This window comes from Armigeres subalbatus, chromosome 3, assembly GCF_024139115.2.
Source record: "Armigeres subalbatus isolate Guangzhou_Male chromosome 3, GZ_Asu_2, whole genome shotgun sequence".
In the NCBI taxonomy this organism is placed as follows: domain Eukaryota; kingdom Metazoa; phylum Arthropoda; class Insecta; order Diptera; family Culicidae; genus Armigeres; species Armigeres subalbatus.
In genome coordinates, this window is record NC_085141.1 from 194590067 (window position 1) to 194613132 (window position 23066).

At 40.2% G+C, this 23066-nt stretch overlaps 1 protein-coding gene across 4 annotated transcripts in view; it reads right to left on the bottom strand.

The window, feature by feature from the left end:
* Positions 1-23066, bottom strand: part of LOC134224403 (GAS2-like protein pickled eggs) — a 166384-nt gene that overhangs the window by 33518 nt on the left and 109800 nt on the right. For all 4 annotated transcript variants that reach the window (XM_062703728.1, XM_062703729.1, XM_062703727.1 and 1 more), the window contains one exon: positions 18095-18202. In XM_062703728.1, coding sequence (XP_062559712.1) covers positions 18095-18202 — 108 coding nt within the window. The remainder of the gene's footprint in view (positions 1-18094; positions 18203-23066) is intronic.

Sequence of the window (23066 nt, forward strand, 5' to 3'; positions counted from 1 at the left end):
GTCTCCAAAACTAGCATATCACCACATAGCCACAAAATTGATGAATTTATCTTTCGAACGGTATATAAACTTTGTAATTCGGTTATAATTTGACTGTTTTATAAGCATTTACATTTCTGGGTCAATATGACCCTAACATCTTATTCGTAAGTTTTTTCTAATATCCGAAGAAGGTTAAGGTTATTAAACAGTTAAAGGAAGTACGCAATGGTTTCTTTTAAAAATATTTCTGGATTCTCAAAAGAATGTTTGAAATTCTATATGACTTTCTGTAGAAAATAAAGATTGTTGAAATCTGCTAATATGATTAATTACAAGGTTAGTTATAAATTCTACCAAGTTTAGATAAATTGTTGGAAGTCCATTGTAAAACCATAATCATCCCTAATTCCACATATCTTGTCCGAAAAAAGAACCGGAACTATAGAACATTAATGAACGGTCATAAGATTTTTAAAGAATTCGTAGCGATCCCATTGGCGTAACTACAGGGGGGCTAGGGAGGGCTATAGCCCCACCTAGGCTTTGGCTAGCCCCCCCTAGAAAATTTGTTACTTTGTATAAGTATTGCACATATCTAGTCCACTGATTATATACTGGGGTAAATGCAGAGAAAGGATTGTCTTCATTATCCAATTCCTCTCTTCGAAACACTACAGAAAGTTGAATCTATTCGCTCAAGTTCTTGAACTTCGAGCAATTGTTATAAGGCTTGCTCAGGACAAAATCTGGACTCCTCCAAACACGTTATAACTTATGAAATACCAAAGGAAATACCTCATCAACAAGTGAATTAAAAATCTATAGAGTAGAGTGGGGCAAGAGTACGCACTTAGTTTTCAATCGATCATGTGGCCCTTATGAAGCAAGCTTCTGCATATCAAATCAGTGTCGATGATTCATATACTCGTCCTTTATGTTACCCAGTGGAAAAAATATTGAAATTATTGAGATTCGTTTTAGTAGAACCCTTATTGCAAGACAAGTGAGAAACGCACTCTTACCCCACCGGTGGGGTAAAAGTACGCATCGGGTGCGGTAAGAGTACACATTTATCCAATCATGTGCTTTAAGTATGTATTAACACAAATAAGAGTTAATAACATTTAATTGATGTTTAATGAGCATATATTAGGGAATGTTTAAAGATTACGTAACTTTCAAAGGGGGAGGGGGTCCTAAAAATGTGCACTTTCATACGAAAAACCATTGTTTTTTATATATACAAAAAACTACAAAGGTAAAAATATATATCCGGTTTCGCGTGGCGTATACAAAGGCATTTTCCTTAAAGAAAGTCCACCAATCACGTAACGTAAAATTTGGCTATTTCATCACCCCTTCCCCCCTATCTTACACTATTTGTATGAATCCTCTAAAAATTATATGGATCGTCACACATCTCGCAACCCCTCCCAGCTAAACGTTGCGTAATTTATGAATGTTTTTTTTTATTGAATGATTTTTTTTTTTTTTTTTTTTTTTTGTGTCTTTATTAAAGAGACTTTCAGCCCGAGGCTGGCTCGTCTCCGTGAATGAAATTATCATTTAGATGAAATTGTGTTTTCGTACTATGTTTAGGTGTACAACAAGTTCTAATACAATTTCATTATTTCGCTTCAGTGCTTTGTTCGCTAAGTCCTTTCTAACACCGAAATACTTCAACTTATCCTAAAAACTTGTGAAAATTTCGAATTCTGTCCCTTTTTTCTTAGTTGTGGATCTTTACGCTTTGGAAGAAGTCTTAATTCGGCCGGAGATACGGGTTTGACATCAAGATTCATATGCGTACTCTTGCCCCACCGATTCCTGCGTACTTTTACCCCACAGTCCCAAAAATTATTCAAGTAATGGTTTTGACTTCTTGGAAAACCAACCGGATCGGTGTTCTGTACCATAAAGTACTCTATACAATAGGTTATCGAAATGGTATAATGTTCACCTGATTGAACGTATATATGGTAATGAAATACTAGTTGCGGAAATCCAATTATTTTTAACAAAATGACCAAAAAGTGATCTAACTCCATATCTCCTTTGTTGTTTATTCAAATCGTTTACAATTACACATGATAATAGTTGGCCAGAGTACCTGTTGAACTGATGCAGTGCTGCTAGTTTATCTTTTTTTATTACTTCAAAAAATCGAAAACGTACTCTTACCCCACGCGCACTCTTGCCCCACTCTACTCTAGGGCCTCCTTAGTCGTGCGGTAAGACGCGCGGCTACAAAGCAAGACCATGCTGAGGGTGGCTGGGTTCGATTCCCGGTGCCGGTCTAGGTAAGCTTCGGATGGGAAATTGTCTCGACTTCCCGGGGCATAAAGTATCATCGTGTTAGCCTCATGATATACGAATGCAAAAATGTTAACTTGACTTAGAAACCTCTCAGTTAATAACTATGGAAGTGCTTAATGAACACTAAGCTGCCAGGCGGCTCTGTCCCAGTGTTGGGATGTAATGCCAACAAGAAGAAGAAGAAGATTATTCTTTAGTATTACAATAACTTTATGGACAATTCCTTGAGATTTTCAAGTATTTCAAGGGTTTTGTGAGTAATTGTTATCTAAATCGAGCGATCTTAACCTTCCTAACTAATACCAATCCTAAAAGCTGCAGCGCATTTTAATTAACCTTGTAGGCTGCTTGAGAAAGGTTCCGTAAAACTCTTAGATTTCAAGTAGAGGTTACTAAAAGTTGAATAAGAAAGAACTTTGTATTCTTCTGGGTGGATTTAATGTTGTTTAACTCTCTAAACTCTTATTGTCGCTGCAGCAATGAAACCAGTGAAAATGTCTCAGTAAGCGTGAAACAGACCTACTGAGAGGAAAGATGTGTTAAATGTTCCTATGTGTTAACAAATGCTCCTATAAGTTAATATTTTGCAATTTTTTAAATTAAATTGAAAATTAACGACCAGAAGTCGAGTCAAATACGAGACACTGAAGACGTCCTTACTGTTGAGGTCAAACGTATCTGTCAAGGCACAATCAAGTGGTGGAATTAAATGTACCTTCCCGTACCGTACTCGTCTTATGACAAGTGAACGACCAATAAGTTGTATTGGGATGTAAAACAGATTTTTTTAAATCATCCTAGAAGTTATTCTAACAGAAAAGAAAAATTTGGTTTGTTGTGGTCAGATCGCCGTTTGAAAGTTCATAGGAATTGTCAGGCCACTGAATTGAAAGCTGGCGAAAATGGCTAATTTAGCTGGCTAATTTATCCAATATTTAATTTATAATGTATTCTTGGTTCGAAGCAAATCAAAAAATCTTTTAAAAATCAAGATCGTGCTTCACATTCTATTTACAGCGAGCGCAACACCTATGGTCTTCTGAACCTATCAAGGATTTTGAGAATTCTACAAGATTTCCAAATTTTTGTAACAGGGCTGAGCGTCGATGAACATCATTTGAAATATTTATGTTGTCCAATAATATCTGATAGACCAACTTGCGAACAACAATAAAATCAGTTGAATCGAGCGAAAATGATAAACTTTCTATGTGGAGTGTTAAAATAGAAATTTAAAATAAAAGTTAGCCCCCCTAGAATTTTTCACTAGTTACGCCAATTAGCGATCCATATACATTTCTGAGGATTTCTGAAAGTTAATGATCATTTCTTGAAATTAGTGGCTTTGAATTCCTCTGGTTCATAGCTTGCAGAATGTATCTCATGCTTCTTAAGAATCCCGCTACGTCATTTCTGCTACTCGTCATTTTGTCCCAAGGCTCACCCATGTTTTAGCATGTGGACAAGCATGACTATTATTGGTTTTTGCACTCATTGGGAACCCTGCTGAAAATACAAATAGTAGCAATTTTATTGTTAATGATTCTATTAGCTGATAAGTCTATTGATAAAATCATTCTCAGATTTCAAAAATTCGCTCACCGAGCAACCTCGCTTGTGTTTTTGAAGGATAGCATCGTGACTCATATGAATAACATTCGGAAATAGGTTGATTACGCCTTATTTTCATCATATGATGTTATTGATTAAATGGTAAAAACAAGGCGTAAATGTATCAAAGCTCTGAAGTAAATCAGTTTAAAATCCAACTCATTCTCTGAGTGAGAAATTAGAATGATTTCTCAATAGTAAGTTCGTTGTTTATTAAGTAAAATGGGAAGTAAATATCACCTTAAAAAGTCTTCATTGTCATAAACTAAAACATATTCCAAAGAACTTTTGCTACACTGACCCAACCTATATGGGTCACTTTGTAACAATATTTAGTCACTCAAATTAGCATGTTGCTTAAATGGAAATGACTTATATTAGTGTGTGACCCATGATTGTGGGGTCAGTGTATATGTAGCATGCAAGTTTCAACACGTTATATTGGAATTTACTGATGCAACGTATATTCCTCTATGCATCAATCTTAAATTCAACCTAACTTCCAACCACAACTTAAACTAAAATTACAAATGTTTACACAATTTTCTTCCGTATTTTTCTTTCGAAATGATTTGTTTTTGTCTTTGAGAGGTGTTCTGAGCACATGTATTGAACAAATATGATCAATTTGTATGCCATTCTACGAAGTGACTCGATGTGACTGACTTGCGATTACTTTTCCATATGGGACAATTTGACTTGGTATTTTTTCCACTTTTCTAGAACAAACTTCTCGAATAGAACAGCCTAACGCATAGTACATGTGAAAATAAAGTGAAATATGATAAATACTCAAAATTGACAAAAGTTCAGATGTGCTCGACTTGCGGTTAGTGGCAGTGTTCCCTAGGTGCAAATTTACTTGAAAAATCTTGAAAATAAGCGCTACAGTGTATTTTTTTTTTTTTTCAAAAAACTTACGTTGTCTGTGCTCTGGGGTCATATTGATCCCAAATTGAAATAGCTATAACTTTTTTTATTGTTTGACCGATTCGGGATGTTTTGGGCTGTTTCGAAAGATAATTCAATCATCTTTAACCGATTCAATACGGATGGGTCATATATGACCCAAGACGAAAATCAGCTGTCAAAAATCAGTTTTAAGAGATAGAGCCTTGCTTTCTTCAGCAAAAATGTTCAAAATTAACTGGTCCATCCAGGAAAAATATTGCACAGGTCAGGTTACGGGCCATACGATGATCTAGAGCATCCAAACTATCCTTGAGTTGTAATTTTGATGTTCTTAGGAATCAACACCATACTTTACCATATTCTTGTTGAATAATTATAATTGAAACGCTTAACGATGAAATCCTGCGCCTGCCCAGTGGTATAATAAATTTTTAACAATATACAATACTCCAAACCATCATTGAATTCAGATCTTAATATTCAAATCGACCAACTTGAAGATCTTCGATGTCTCAACTATTTTTATGAGTTAGAATAGCTCCACAGGACTTCGTTACACCATTACAGATAAACTACCAAATTCGTTTGATATTCAAATCGATCAACATGCACACTTAGTTTTTATTTCTGCAGCTCGGCAAAAATCCGCACAGCCGTGCGCCAGCAAAATAAAAAACTGATATTTCAGCAAAAATGGCGTTTGTTAGCTGATTTTCGGCAAAATATTTGCTGATTTTCAGCAATTTCGACAGAAATCTCGGCAAAAAACATGTTTGCTGGGGCACGGCTGTGCGAATCTCGGTAAAAGTTCAACATTTCGCTGATATCCCGGTTAAAAAAATTAAGTGTGTGAAGATCTTCGATGTCCTCATTAGTTTTATGAGTTGGAATAGCTCCAAGATACCTCGTAACACCATTATAGACACACCACAGAATTCGATCAATATCTACGACACTCCAAACTATCCTTGAGTACAGATCTTAATGTTCAAATCGATCAACATGGAGATCTCCGGTGTTTCAACTATTTTTATGAGTTGGAATAGCACCACGGGACATCATTACACCATTACAGACCAGTTGGCAACTACTTGTCGTGCGCGATAGTCGTGTTTTCGGATAGCTCGCTATGTTCTTACGGAAAATTGCATTTTTTGTGGATCCTTTCGCGAAACAAGTTTGCATTCATCGCAAAATGTCTTCATGCAGGCAAAACACGCTAGTCGTCGATTTCAGTGTTCTTCCGAAACGACCAACACTAGAACTAGTGAAGGAAGTTATCGAGATTGATCTGAAGCTCAACATGGCAGATGTTAGAAACATTCAACTGCACAACTTGAGAAACAGTGTGCTCATCGAGTTGATCGATGCAGGCTTGGTCCCACTATTTTCATGAGTTGGAATAGCTCCACGGTACCTTGTAACACAATTACAGACATACTACATATTTCGCTCGCCATCTACGACTCTCCAAACTATCATTGAGTACAGATCTTGATATTCAAATCGATTAACATGAAGATCTTCGATGTCCCTACCAGTTTTATGAGTTGGAATAGCTCCATGGGACTTCAATACATCATTACAGACACACTACAGAATTCATTCAATATATACGAAATTCCAAACTGTCCTTGAGTACAGATCCTAATATTCAAAACGATCAACATGAATATCTTCGATGTCTCAACTATTTTTATGAGTTGGAATAGCTCATGTATGGTATCGTAGATATTCTGGAAATCTTATGATTTGTATATACCGGTGTAATGATGTCCCATAGGGCTCAAACTAACATACAAGCTCAAGAACCTATGGATTACTCTGTTGATCTTGTAGACCTCCAATACTTGAACTTAATAATGCTTTGGAGTACCGTAGATATTCTGGGAATATCATAATTTTCATATGCTGGTGTAATGATGTCTCATGGGGTTTCTGCAACTTATACATAAGCTAAGTAGCCGTTGAATCAATATGTTGGTCTTATAGACCCCCAAGATCTGAATTCAAGACTGGTTTGGAGTACCGTAAATATTCTGGGAAAATTGTGTTTTGTATATACTGGTGTAATGATGTTGTGTAATGGGGTTGCTCCAAATATCACACAAGCTCAGAACCCTATGAATCACTCTGTTGGTGTTGTAGACCTCCAATATCTGAACTCAAGAGTGGTTTGTAGTACCGTAGCTATTCTGGGAATGTTGAATTTCTTATATACTGATGTAATGATGTCCCATGGGGCTTCTCCAACTAACACACAAGCTCGGGAACCTTTTGAATTACTCTGTTGATCTTGTACACCTTCAAGATCTGAACTCAAGAATGGTTTGGAGTACCTTAGATATTCTGAGAATGTTGATTTTTTATATACTGATGTAATAATGTCCCATGGGGCTTCACCAACTAACACACAAGCTCGGAAACCTATGAATCACTCTGTTGGTCTTGAAGATCTCCAATATCTGAACTCAAGAATTATTTGGAGTACCGCAGGAACTCTGGGAATGTTGTGATTTGTGTATACTGATGTAATGATGTCCCATGGGGTTGCTCCAACTAACACACAAGCTCAGGACCGTATGAATCCCTCTATTGGTGTTGTAGACCTTCAATATCTGAACTCAAGAATGGTTTGGAGTACCATAGCTATTCTGGGAATGTTGATTTTGTTTTGAAATTCTGATGTAATGATGTCCCATGAGGTTTCTCCAACTAACACACAAGCTCGGGAACCTATGAATTACTCTGTAGATCTTGTAGGCCTTCAAGATCTGAACTCAAGAATAGTTTGGAGTACCGTTGATGTTCTGGTAACACTGCGGTTTGATGAAAATAGTTCACTTATGTTTCATGTACCATTTCCAACTTCATATTAGGATTGAGGCCCCGTAGAACGCTTTGTTGTTTATGTAGATCATCAAGGTCTGAACTCAAGGAAGGTTTGGAAAAAAATATTTCCCCCCATATTTCAACTTTTTTATGGTTTGCATTCGTTTTTGAAGCAGTATGTCCAAAATTTATGTTGAAATACGACGAAAAAAATCCGTATTGAATCGGTTAAGGACGTTACATAAGGTGGTCGGGTAACTCGGAATTTCTCACATTGTAAATATTCTTATCGCACAGATTTGTAAAGATGACGTCTTTAACACAACTCGTCTAGTGGGAATGGTCTGTCCTGCGACGGAAAAAAATATTTAAGAAATTTACAAATAGGCGGCGCTAGTGTACTTATTCTTACATCTTTGAAAGATTGCTTTAGCTTGAGATCCCTCGTACCTACACCCAAGTTTTATTCGGCAACATTGTTCAGGATAACCAGGACTACAAAGCGGTGCTCAATATAATGAGCACTTCTTCCAAGATGCGGCTCTAGTAAGCTGTTATATTTGAGATCTGATGTATTCTGGTTCGTAGTATTTTTGGCAAATATGAATGTTGTGGTAGAGTCCACCAAAAGTTTTCCTAGCGGCAAAGTTCTAAACTAATCAATACCTCATGTCAAAGCACACGCCTTCCTGCATAACCATAACCTTAAGGTGCAGATCAAAATAGGTAGGATTTTCAGATATAAGTAAATTAAGCATAAAAAAATACTGTTTTTGTATCCTTTTTCACGAAAACCCCTCCCCGTGAGGTGCCCGCCCAACCAATAGTCAGTATTTGATTGCAACCTGAAAGGTGATTAAATTGTCTTTTGAAACATCCCAAAAAATCCAAAATTGGTCAAACAATAAAAAAAGTTATATTAATTTCAATTTGGGGTCAATTTGACCCCAGAGCACAGACAACGTATGTTTTTTGAAGCACAGAAAGAAGATTAAGTAATTACAACTCCGGATGGCTTCTATACAAAATATAGGCAATTAATTTTAAATGTATTGGTATTTTTTGTTTGCATAAGGAAGAGCTTTGCTTCAAACTGTTACGGGCTTGGTGGTCATATGGCTACCACTTCTTCGTCATACGAAGGAGGTCGTGAGTTCAATCCCAAGCCTGTTCCATTTCTCCTACTTTGTATCTTTCCATATATTTCTCGTGTTTTTTATATGAAGGGTAAGAAAATGACAGACCCCCCTCTCCCCATGTGTTTACGTAATTATTGAACGACCCCTTAGAATATACTTATCACCCTTTCATTACTATCACATTTACAAACCCTTAACCAAGACGTAACTCAGCCATAGAACCTATCCCCCAGTTCAAATAAAATTCCGCAAGAACTTGTGGCGAGTGCAGAGGTGTTCTTGGCTCGCAGTGGGCGACGAAAACATGAAATGCGTTAAAAAAGTGTACTCAAACATGTTCCCTAGATCCAAACCGAGTTCATCATAAACCGAACCAAAATGACACCTATTTCGAACACGAATGTGCGCCCATGTTCAAACACACGAGTTTGAACATGGAAGTTTAAACATCAGTTTGCAGCATGCCGTAATTTGTTCACGTTGGTCAAGTTTCTCTTCTTGGGTATTTAGTAGTGATGGTCTTGTGTTAACTCGTTGGTCTCTCACTAGTGTTTGATTTTTTTTTGTAAAAGTGGCACATGGTTTCAGTTTTATAAGTGGCACTTTTCTGCCTTCCGATATTTAAATGTCACAACACATTTTTTATTGTATACAACCTTTATATATTATTCCTAATGTTCATAACAACTGAATATTGTGTGCATTTGATCGATAATACAACGCTAATGAAACTAGGGTAACTGTACCAGTTTTGGCCATGTTCCTAATTTGGCCAATTTCTCGCATAACTCCGAAAATAAAGCAATTTTCGTGGGTTTTATTAGCTACTACAGGAGATATATCCATTATGCTTCTTCGCTGTGGAAACTGATCGATAGTTTTTGGAAAATATGCATTTTTCAGGGTTGGCCAAATTAGGCACTAAGGTGGCTTAAACTATGCGATATCCTTGCGTTTTGAGCTGTTAAAATAATTCTCTGTTGTTATTTTTTTTTTCAAAACCATGAGTTTCAAATTTAGCCCTTAATTATTTTATACACGTTGCACATGCAAGCAAGCATTTTATTTTATTAGAGACGATGGGATTTGCACATCGTGCGGAAAATACAAATGTTGAATATAAAAACTCAAAGATACACTTTCAATGCGGGAGGGTGAACTAAAATTAAAATTGATAAAGACTAAAAATGGTAGTAGGAGTTATATACTTAATGTATCCTATATTTTTTTACACCACATGCTTGAATAATTAAATAATAACTCAATGACGTTCTTCTTCTTCTTCTTCTTCTTATTGGCATTACATCCCCACACTGGGACAGAGCCGCCTCGCAGCTTAGTAATCATTAAGCACTTCCACAGTTATTAACTGCGAGGTTTCTAAGCCAAGGCACCATTTCTGCATTCGTATATCATGAGGCTAACACGATGATACTTTTATGCCCAGGGAAGTCGAGACAATTTCCAATCCGAAAATTGCCTAGACCGGCACCGGGAATCGAACCCAGCCACCCTCAGCATGGTCTTGCTTTGTAGCCGCGCGTCTTACCGCACGGCTAAGGGAAAAGAGAACAGAATTTTTGAGGGAACATCCAAAAAGGGGGTAAGGTTTCGTAGGGCATGGAAGGCCAATATTTGGGATAAATTGATGAATTGGATAAATTCGGGTAATCTATGACAAGAAATTAAATTACAATCATAAAGATTGGGATAAAAAAAAGTTATTGCGGCATTTACGGATTTTGCCAATAGCTGATCACGCATTTTGCGCAAGAGAACTTTCAGGGAGCATCCATAAAATAATTCAAAGTTTCGTGAAGAATGGAAGCTCGTGTTTTAGGATATTGACAAATTTGATATTAGAAAATATATTAGGAATTCGAAATGTGGGAAATTATTACGTTATTTAGGGTTCTTTGGACCTTTCGTGGGGTCCGAAGTTCGGCGTTTTCTGAGTCTTCTCAGGGAGCCTACCGAAATCAGTTTTAAACAATACCTTTCTTCGAATTCGGCACTTACTGGGTTATCTCAGCTTAGCAAACCGAACACTCCAATTGAAACAGAGTTGTCCGTTAGGATCTCAACACTCGTGACTTGTGCACGAATCGAGATCTAAGTATAAATTAACTTACATGGAAAATTTTGAAAATCGGTTTTGAGTCTTCGAATGTTGTATCGCTCGGTTCAGTGTTGGAGTTTGCTTGCCACTGAATAGTAGCAGATAATATTCAAGTGTGACCTAGTGTAGCAACTAGTTGAAAAGAAAAGTATAATTGTAAAAAAACAAATGTTACATAGCAGAAGAAAATATTTTGGTTAACAATCCTAAAGAGAATATCATAGCGCGTTTGCTTATTCAGTTCACATTTGCGGTTGCGATCCATTTTTTCGTTCATATTCCGAGGCAGAATAGAGAATCACTTATCATCCCTGTATATATTTACGATATGTAGCATACCGTGAGACTTTTATAGCAAGCTGTCATGATAAACAACTGATTGGGGAATGGGAGGGGGGGTGGTGTCCATACCCCATGATAAATTTGTTTTAAAGAGCTCCAACAGTGATCAGAAATTTCAAAAAAATATTTAAGGGATTGCTTTTACTAATTTGCTGAGAAGGATCCTAGAAATTTGTGAAACAGATCATTGTTTTAAATTTAAAGTGTGAAGACCCCCGCACATAGGATACGTTTGCGTTGCGTTTGACACATTTCCCATGGGAAAACTGTCAAACGCAACGCAAACGTATGCTATGTGTGTGGGGCTTGAGGCATGAAATCGAAATTTAAAAAATGTCGCGGAGATTCATGACAATTATGTCATTTGACACTAATTCGGCCGTCACGCCGCCAATGTCAGATTTGGAGCAATGACCTATTGGAAAAAGTTTACTATATTATTTAATCTCCTAACCTCGACCAAACCGGCTTTTATCTTTTGTATTTAAACTGTGTTTAAAAACATGATTTCGGATCCATAACGCTTTACGGCAAATGATTATTATTATTTCTTAGATTAAGGCCGGTGTAGCCTGTGCAGTAAATAAAAGTCTTCCTCATTCGGCTCAGTCTATTGCTGCACGTCGCCAGCCATACAGTATGCGGAGAGTCCCCAAATCGTCTTCCACCTGATCGATCTACTTTGCTCGCTGTGCACCTCACTTTCTTGTCCCCATTGGATCGTTGTCGAGAACCATTTTCAGCGGGTTATTATCCGACATTCTGGCTGCGTGTCCGACCCACCCACCCACTTCCGATTTTCGCGGTGTGAACGATGGATAGTTCTCTCAACAACTGATGCAACTCGTGGTTCATTCGCCTCCTCCACGTAGCGTCCGCCATCTGCACCCACCATAGATGGTACGGAGTACTTTCCTTTCGAAAACTCCGATTGCGCTCTGGTCCTCATCGAGCTGTGCCCAGGCCTCGACTGCTTCACGACTTTTTCAACCACCTTGATTTCTTCACCACCAATACAAACTCGTCCTGGGTGGTTTGCGTTGTCTTCTTCCTATCATGTACTTCGTCTTTGACGTGTTGATGACTATTCCAATCCGTTTAGCTTCGCTTTTCAGTCTGTATAGGTTTCCTCCATCTTCTCAATGTCGTCGGCGAAACCAAATAGCTGAACGGACTTCGTAAAAATCAGACTACTCGTGTCAATCCCTTTATTTATTACCAGACTAAGGCCGGAGTGGCCTGTGCAATACATACAAGTTTTCTCCATTCAGCACGGTCCATGGCTGCACTTTGTCAACCACGCAGTCTGCGGAGGGTCCGCAAATCGTCCTCTACCTGATCGATCCGCCTTGCCCGCTGTGCACCTCGCCTGTTTGTTCCCGTCGGATCGTTGTCGAGAACCATTTTCACCGGACTACTGTCCGACACTCTGACTACGTGCCCGCCCCCCCCGCAGTCTTCCGATTTTCGCGGTGTGAACGATGGATGGTTCTCCCAACAGCTGATGCAACTCGTGGTTCATTCGCCTCCTCCACGTACCGTCCGCCATCTGCACCCCACCATAGATGGTACGCAGCACTTTCCTTTCGACTCCCAGTGCGCGTTGGTCCTCCACGAGCAGCGATCAGGTCTCGTGTCCGTAGAGAACTACCGGTCTAATAAGCGTTTTGTAGATAGCCAGTATGGTACCGCCGAACTCTATTCGATCGGAGCGTTTTGCGGAGACCAAACTACGTACGATTTCCAGCCACTATGCGTCTCCGAATTTCTCTGCTGGTATCATTTTGGGCTGCAAAATGGTGGGTTGACATCAAGGAAGGAGCGCCCAACAGAGCTCTGGTCCCCACAAGTCCCTATCTCACGCTTCCACGGGTCGTCCGATGACAAAAGACCGCCAGCTAAGGGTTGTGTACTTAGCTGGTAGAGCAGCCTGGGCACTGTTGTCCTTCTGACATCAGCTAGAGTGAGAAGGTACGCCTCGAGCGTCTGTTCACCAGGAGGTGCGGCTCAAACAGCGTCTGCCTGGTACCCAGCGGCTGATTAACGAAATGCTGTATCGCGTCAGCTATACCTAAGGTGGCAGCCCCATCATCGCGATGTAGGTAACGCGACCCCGGTAAGGTAGCTTATTGAAGCTTCTCAAATACCACGAGAGAACGTTATTTTGGCAACCGACCCGGCAACGAAATAAGGACTATAATTGGAAACTCGGTACCTGGAATGTCAGGACCCTAAATGAACCTGGACGAGTGAGCCTTCTGGCTCGTGAACTGCAGAAGGTTGGAGTGAACGTGGCTGCTATTCAAGAAGTCCGATGGCCTAGATCCGGAGAACGTGAATTCCGAGCCGTGGATCCCACGACCAATACTGCATTCAAGTATAACATCTATCACAGCGGCGGTGAAAAAGCAGAGCATGGAGTTGGTTTCGTAGTGATGGGCAAGCAGATGAAGCGAGTAATGCGGTGGAAACCCATTAGCGAACGAATCTGTGTGTTGAGGATACGGGCAAATTCTTCAATTACAGCCTAATCAACGTTTACGCACCGACAAACGATAAATCCGACGACGTGAAGGACACGTTTTATGAATGTCTTGATAAAGCCTATGGAGAGTGCCCAAAGCATGACGTGAAAATTGTTATCGGAGACGCTAACAGGTCGGTAGAGAGGACTTTTCCGTCCCATAATCGGTAGGAGAGCCTTCACTCCACTACCACGACAACGGCCTACGGCTAGTAAATTTTGCTGCTGCCAGAGGGATGGCCATCAGTAGCACCTACTTTGCACGAAAGAACATCCAAAAAGCACACCTGGAGACACCCAAATGGTGAAACTTGCAACCAGATAGACCATGTTCTGGTGGATGGGCGCCATTTCTCGGATGTTATCGATGTGCGGACATTCAGAGGTCCGAACATTGACTCTGATCACTACCTCGTTGTCAGTAAAATTCGATCACGGTTGTCAACTGTATCGAACGAAAGATCACAGCGAACGATGCGTTACAATATCCAGCGATTGTCGGCGGAAGGAGTATCGGCTGAGTACCGCCAGAAGCTCGACGAACGGATAAGTGCAATCAACGTTAGCGACAACATCAACGATCTATGGGAGTCGATCCATGGAGCGGTGAGCACAACAGCACGAGAAGTGGTAGGCACTGCACAGAGGCGACCCAGGACGGGTTGGTTCGATGTGGAGTGTCAGAGAGTGACAGACGAGAAGAACGTTGCCAGAAGCCGGATGTTGGTGTCAGGTACCCGATCGAATAGAGATCGGTACAAGGAAGCAAGAGCAGCCGAAAAACGAACCCACCGCAGGAAGAAAAAAGAGTACGAAGAACAAGTTATTAGTGAGGCGCAGTAAAAAATGGAGCAGAACGATATGCGGAGGTTTTACGAGTCTGTCAATGGCGTGCGGAGAAAGACAGCGCCATCTCCCGTCATGTGCAACGACCAACAAGGGAATTTGCTGACAGATAAAACTGAAGTGGCTGCCAGGTGGAAGCAACACTTCGAGACTTTGTTGAATGGAGGAAGTGACGGTGCATCGGTGAACAGAATAAGTATTATTGACGAGGGACAAGCTGTGGGGTCAGCTACTCTAGTAGAGGTTAAAAAGCTGTTGAAGAGCTAAAAAACAATAAGGCTGCGGGAAAGGACCAGCCTCCGGCTGAACTTCTCAAACATGGCAGTGAGCAGCTTTATGAAATTCTGCACCATATTATGTCGAAAATATGGGAAGACGAGGAAATGCCTGCTAGCTGGTTGGACGGCCTCATTTGCCCTCTCTTTAAGAAAGGGCACAGACTGGAGTGCGCCAATTACCGAGGAATAACCCTCCTTAATTCGGCGTACAAAATTATGTCCCGTATTCTGTTCAACAGATTGAGACCGCTTGAAGAGTCCTTCGTCGGCGAATACCAAGCAGGTTTTCGTGAGGGCCGATCAACGACGGATCAAATGTTTACTCTGAGACAAATCCTTGATAAATTCCGGGAGTACAACTTGCAGACACATCATCTGTTTATTGATTTTAAGGCGGCGTACGATTCAGTGAAACGGAATAAATTATGGCAAATTATGCTTGAACATGGTTTTCCGGCGAAACTTATACGGCTGATTCGTATAACGTTGGACGGATCGAAATCAAGTGTAAGGGTTGCGAATATCGACGTCATTTGTTACCTTAGATGGATTAAAGCAGGGTGATGCACTCTCGGACCTACTGTTCAATATAGCGCTCGAGGGAGCGATTAGGAGAGCTGGTGTGCAAAGAAGCGGTACCATTATCACAAAATCGCATATGCTCCTGGGATTTGCGGACGATATCGATATTATCGGAATTGATCGCCGTGCCGTGGAAGAGGCTTTTGCGCCTTTTAAGAGAGAGACAGCGAGGATTAGACTCACGATCAATACCAGCAAAACGAAGTACATGGTCGCTGGCAATCAACGTGGGTTCATTAGTGGTGGTGGTAGCGAAATAGTGCTGGATGGTGAAAAATTTGAAGTGGTAGAAGAATTTGTGTATCTTGGAATATTAGTGACGTGCGATAATGATGTTACCCGCGAGGTGAAAAGGCGTATTGCAGCTGCAAATAGGGCTTATAACGGACTTCGTAACCAGCTTAAGTCCCGTAGTCTGCAAACGAAAACAAAACTCGCGCTGTATAGTACTTTGATTCTTCCGGTGGCTTTATACGGCCATGAGACATGGACGTTAAAGGAGGCTGATCGGAGAGCTCTCGGAGTGTTTGAGCGTAAGGTGCTGCGGACAATACTCGGCGGTAAACAGGAGAACGGTATCTGGCGGCGTCGCATGAATCACGAATTGTACCAGGTGTATAAAGGGCTGGATATTATTAAGCTTATACAACACGGCAGACTACGGTGGGCTGGTCACGTTGTTCGTATGCCGGAAGAACGCCAAGCGAAGATAATATTTAGTAGAGAACCCGGAAGAGGCCGCAGGCTTCGTGGAAGGCCGCGTACACGATGGCTTTTTGCAGTTGAAGAAGACCTGAGGGCGCTCAATGTTCAGGGCGACTGGAAGCGATTGGCCCAGGATCGAGTCCAGTGGAGAAGGATACTCCATTCGGCGTAGGTTCATCGAAGAGCTGTAGCCCATCAAGTAAGTAGTATCATTTTCGGCAGTCACCAGTGAGCCCAAGTACACAAATTCTTCTACCACCTCGATTTCGTCACCACCGATACAAACTCGCGGTGGGTGGCTCACATTGTATTCTCTTGAACCTCTTCCTATCATGTACTTCGTCTTCGACGTGTTGATGACTAGTCCGATCCGCTTAGCTTCCCTCTTCAGTCTGTTGTAGGCTTCCTCCATCTTCTCAAAGTTACGTGCCATGATATCAATGTCGTCGGCGAAACCAAATAACTGGACGGACTTCGAAAAAATCGTACCACTCGTGCCAATACCTGCCCTTCGTATTACTCCCTCCAAAGCGATGTTGAATAGTAGACATGAAAGACCATCCCCTTGCCGTAACCCTCTGCGCGTTTCGAAGGGACTCGCGAATGCCACTGAAACTCGAACTACGCACATCACCGGATCCATCGTCGCCTTGATCAACCGTATTAGTTTATCCGAAAATTCGTTTTCGTGCATAAGCTGCCATAGCTGATCCCGATCGATTATATCATATGCAGCTTTGAAGTCGATAAATAGATGATGTGTGAGTACGTTGTTTTCGCGGCATTTCTGCAATATCTGGCGAACACCTGGTCCGTGGTAGAGCGTTCGCCTATGATACCCGCCAGGTACTGTCCCACGAATTCTCTTGCAATTGGTGTAAGTCGACGGCATAAAATTTAGGAGTGTACCTTGTAGGCGGCGTTCAGCAAAGTGATTGCACGGTAGTTGCTGCAATCCAGATTACCGCCCTTTCTGTAGATGGGACACACGACACTTTCCATCCACTCCTGCGGCAAAACATCCTGCTCCTAAATCTTGGTGATCCCCCAGTGCAGTACTCTAGCTAGTACATCAGCATCGTATTTAAATACCTCTTCTGGTAGTTGATCAACCCCAGGGGCTTTGTTGTTTTTCAGCCGGCCGATATCCTCCTGGATTTCCTGGAGATCCTGAGCTGAAAAAGGTATATCTTGCACGCGTGCTCCTAGGTTTGTCACTTCACCATGCTGCCCTCGTTTCCTGCCACATAACTATTCAGGTGCTCTTCGTAGTGCTGCCAGCAACTTTGGATCATCTCACGCTCGTCCGTAAGAAGATTTCCGTTTATGTCCTTACGGGTATACCCCGTTAGGCACAAGGACGTTAGGCATAACGGACGATAGGTATAATGTACGTTAGGCATAATGGACGTTAGGCATAAATTGACCCAAAGAACAGCCTATGACATAAAGAAGGCAGAATTATGCCAAACGTCCATTATGCCTAACGTATATTATGCCTATCGTCCATTATGCCTAACGTACTTATGCCTAACGTCCTTATGCCTAACGTACTTATGCCTAATGTCGCGGACCCGTCCTTACACATGTCATGTTCAACTTCTTATAGAACTTTACAGCAAATGTGCCCCCCAAACAAATAAAAGTTTGAAAACATGAATTAAACGCATTAATTAAAAAAAAATACCATGTAAATCTCCCGTAAAAGATTACGTAAATACCGAATCTAGTATATTGCATGGTGTAAACATTAGAATAGTTGGGACAAGATACCTCTTACGATAAATATGTATGAGTGAAGAGACAAAATAAATGCATCTGATGATGCTCATAGCTAGATTTGGAAAATAAAAGATATGATATATGAAAGATGTAGGATGTAAAGCATTCTAAGTAATGTACATACCCGCACAAAAATAAGCACTTTGGTATCACCGATGCGATATTTTCCCTCTGATACTCGCACCATGGGGAACTGCGACGGGCAGGTGCATTTTTCTACCAGATCGCGAACCTGAAACGAAGCAATGCAGACGTAATGAAATCATTAGAATATGTTTATTATTCAGACAAGGGAACGGGAGCGATATACATTGCCACCAACCGAGCGGTATAGTAGAAGCAGATACAGTAACCTACGAACTCGTTCGGCCATATACGAATTAACTGGATCCATCAGAACCAGAACCTGTTCGCGAATTAGTGTCTTTTTGTACGCCTTATAATAAATATCGTCACAGAAATATTTGCCATAGCAGTAAAATGCCGCCTACTTACTCCAGCGGCGGTGAAGTAGATCACAACGTAGAGTAGAGACTGAATTGCAGATAAGATTGGTTTTCTTGTTTTGCTGTCATCCATCATCGATTTTATGAAAGAATCAAGCGTGTCATGTTACATGTCCTACAGAAGACTTTGTCTACTGTATACCAAGATAATGTATATTTTCAAGCGCTTTTAAAAGAATGCTTATAGCCAAAATATGCTTTGTGAGAGAGCTTTTAGCGACCAGGTTCAGCAGGTTCAACAAAGCATTAATAGAAATTACTGTTATCCAGTAGATACAGGACAGGTCAAGGCAATCAATTAGTTCACAGATTATTCGGTGTCCCAGTAGAAATGACAGGATTGATATTACTTTAACATAGTTGATAATTTATGCCTCACTAAAAAGATACGACTTATCTAGAATTGTATTTTTGAAAAAATCATGTGTTTTTGTACAAGATGCCTAAACGTTTTAATTCTTGCACCGTATTTTACTCTTATGATTCTAATATATTTAACCATTCAGCGGAATTAGATTTTCTTACATTTATGTATAAGAACCTACAAAAAACTGTATAACAACTGTTGCGAAATTGTTAGATGCTAATACTAAAATGTAAGCCCTTTTACCGTAAAGTGTTAGGTGTTATACAATATTTGTATAAAAATCTAGCCATTTCGTATATGCCTAGTTCTCATACAGAAATGTTAGAAAAAAAACTGAAAAACGCTGGTTAGGTGTAAGAATTTGCAATCAAGAAAAGCGGCTATCCTCAAACGCATTGACATTTGAATGTACGATGATTGTGAAGAAATGCTAATAATCTGTCACGATATCGTTCCCTAGTGTAAAAGAGCAATTTTGTTCCGAGCTCATTGCATGCCAATCAACCACCCGCACCGGTGCGCGGTGTTTGTCTATCGCTGGTTTACCATCAAGTAGGATCCAATGAATAGAGAGACAGATTACAAAACACAACCGTTAAAAATTAATTCATCACGGGCGCAAAACCTTTGTTAACAGAATCCAGGCAAAAACTGTGCCAACTTTTTTTTCGAAAGGCAAAATCAATATTTTCACCTATTATTGATTGACCACTACTGATGAATGAGGAGGAGATTTGCCTTTTGAATCATGCAACTTGAGCTGTGATTTGATGAACGCCAACAACTTCAGGTACTCAATTTGCGTTGTTGAACAAGCGACAGCCACAGGCAGTTGAAAGTGGGCTCAAACGTATAGCGGCAATCTACAATTTCACCCACTAAATTTTTGTGTTGATTACAGTTGCGATTCGTTGGTTGGATCACAATGTTATATTTAGAAACTAACGGGCAAACATCTGCAATAGATCACCCCAACTGACCTCAGCAACTAAAACTTATATTAGTGAAATTTCAACGTTAGAATTTCTGTTTTTATTCGCACATTAGACCATCCTCCCCTACGTGACGACCGCGACCGCTAGCAACGGCCAGGGCCAGATAAATGACATCAGGTTACTACGTTGAGCACTGGACAAAGGAGATATTGTGTTGGCCAGACGACTTGTCACAATATGCACCTCCAATCCAATATGCTGTTGTGTACAAAAATGTCACTTTTACTTTCAATAGCAATCAAAGCACAGCGAATCGGAGAGAATCTCGCACTAAACCAATCCGCAGAACACGGATTTCCATAGCTAGAAACATCTTGCAGTTTAGCACGGTGTCTTTACACGCTTAGGGTAAGACGGTATAATTTGCCCCCCTTAAGGCAATACCTATGAAAACTTGTTACTTTTGAACGCAATTTATGCAAACGTTGTGTTAAATAGGGGAAGATGGTCGGTAGTTGGCACCCTTTTCTTTTTGGTCCTAACTTTGCACAATGTGGTGATATTTGGATACCAATGGAAGCATATAGGCATGAGCTAATAACCAGTGGAGAGATTTGTTTTATTTCATCTATTGGCAAAATGTTATTACCAATTTTAGCGTTGGTTTTATGCCTAAATAAATGAAATTTATTACATTTAAGTACATTATACAAATTTTATAAACATTTCAAAAATTGTTAGTTTTGCTAACAACTTGGCTTATAGCCTGAAATTAGGCAATAAACTGATGATTTCCCTTGATAATCACCTGGGTGCCGACAACCGAAATAAGTAACCCTTTTGAAAAATGAAAATAATAGTTAAATTATGACCCCTACGGTGGTATTCAATATTGAATTACAAAATAGAGTAAATTTGCTTTGTAAATACGTAATGCGCTCACCATTTCGATCGTTTTACTACGGTTTATAGCACATGACAAAAAAACTCAGAAGCCTCCTTTCAAGAGGCTCAGAAACCTCCTTTCAAAAGGCTCAGAAGCCTCCTTTCAAGAGGCTCAGAAACCTCCTTTCAAAAGACTCAGAAGCCTCCTTTTAAGAGGCTCAGAAGCCTCCTTTCAAGAGGCTCAGAAGCCTCCTTTCAAGAGGCTCAGAAGCCTCCTTTCAAGAGGCTCAGAAGCCTCCTTTCATGAGGCTTAGAAGCCACCTTTCAAGAGGCTTGGAGCCACCTTTCAAGAGGCTCAGAAGCCTCTTTTCAAAAGGCTCTGAAGCCTTTTTCCAAGAGGCTCCTTTCGAGAGGCTCGGAAGCCTTCTTTCAAGTGGTTAGGTTGCCTCGTTTCAAGAAGCTCGTATGCCTCCTTTTAAGAGGGTAGGAAGTCTACTATCAAGTGGCTTGGAAGCCTCTTTTCAAGATGCTAGGAAACCTCACTTCAAGAAGCTCGGAATTCTTCTTTCAAGAGGCTTGGAAGCGTACTATCAAGAGGCTAAGAAGCGTCCTTTCAAGATGCAAAGGAAGCCTCCTTTTAAGGTCACTCCTGACGGAATCCAAGATTAAAAGTGCTCGCGTTTTCGAGGGCACACCACTCGATACGGCAGCAACGCTCAACTGTCATTTTTATTATTTCACGCATGCTGCGACGCAGCAAAGCTAATTTAACAAAAATGACAGTTGTGCGCCGCCTCGAGTGGTCGAGTGGTGTGCCCCCGAAAACGCGAGCACTTTTAATCTTGGATTCCGTCAGGAGTGACCTTAAGGTGATTATACAATAAAGCCAGAAATCGGCCATTTTGTAAACCACGTGCTTTTCCAATTTTTTTTTCAAGAGCACGAGATAAAAGAACCATAACGCATATGGGCCTGAAATAATGGTAGATCGTTTGCTTAGTTATGCTGAACAATCATAATTTGAGTTTCGCCACTCTACGAAAACTATTACGCCAGATTTGGGCTTTTGTAAATGTATGTAGATAAACGTGTGGTGAATTTGAAATTCACCACGGGCTTCATTCTATAATTACCTTAAGTGACTCGAAAACCGCCTTCAAGAGGCTTGGAAGCCTATCTACAAGAGGTTCCCTTTAAGCCTTTAATCAAGAGGCGTGGAAACGTACTTTAAAGGGATTCAAAAGCTGAAAGGAGCTTCCCTTCGTGAGGTGAACCGGTCAAGGGCCGAAAACCTCATTAATAAAGACAATAAAAAAAAAGCTTCCCTTCAAAGGCCTCGGAATTATTTTCTCAAGAGGATTGGAAGCCTCCCTTCGAGAGGGGTTACCTCAATTGATGCAAAAGTTCGAAGGGGTACCTCTCAAGAAAAAGGTTGAGAACCGCTGATGTATGGCATGAAGGTTTAATTGTAAAATTTATTGATGAATTTTAATTTTCCTCTGTACATTATTAAACTGATCCAAAATTATTTATCAGAACGTTCACTGCAGGTAAACTATCAGAATTCGAAATCTGATTGATTACCTGTAAGAGCTGGTGTTCCCCGAGGCCGCATACTGGGGCGCATATTGTATAACATTTTTCTTCTGACTTACCTGATTTACCACCAGAGTGTCAACAATCTTTGTTTGCAGATGACACGGGCCTCTTAGCCAAAGGGCGAAGCCTTCATGTCATTTGTAATAGATTGTAAAATAGTTGGGTAACGGGATGTAATATTAGGCCTGGATGCAACGTTGGCTCATCATGCAAATAATCAATAATTCAACAATAATACATTGTTTTGTAGATAGATATTTATCAAGGCTTCTTTGAAAAGTGTATCAAGCCGACTTTATTTATATTACTCAAGATTCATGCACTTCTTCAACTGATAATCGCAATTAACCTTCGTGAAAAATTGCTTTGACTTGGTTTGTTTGCAACAACTTAAGTACAATGTAGGCAGTGCAAAAGATTTTGACGTAAACTACGTCTAAGGGGAAGACTCGGATATAGGGTGACAAATGAAAATTTCCAAATTGGGGACCGTCACGAAATCATGTAAGATTTGTAACATTAATAGGTCCTTTATCTTTCAATGGATTTTAATGATTTATATATCAATCGATTCGCAAACTCTCCACCAATTTGCCAGTAGTATTTTAATTTTTGATTTTCAACGCTAAACTTTTAAAAATTTTAGTTCTTTCATCCATCATGCATTCCCTATACAGCGTGTTCCAATCCATGGTAATTGCCTACTTTTAGGGTATTATCAATTATGGTATGAGGTGTACACTGAGAAAAATTTTATAGTAGAAATTGAAAATAATATCAATCAGATTTACTACATTTATGGTA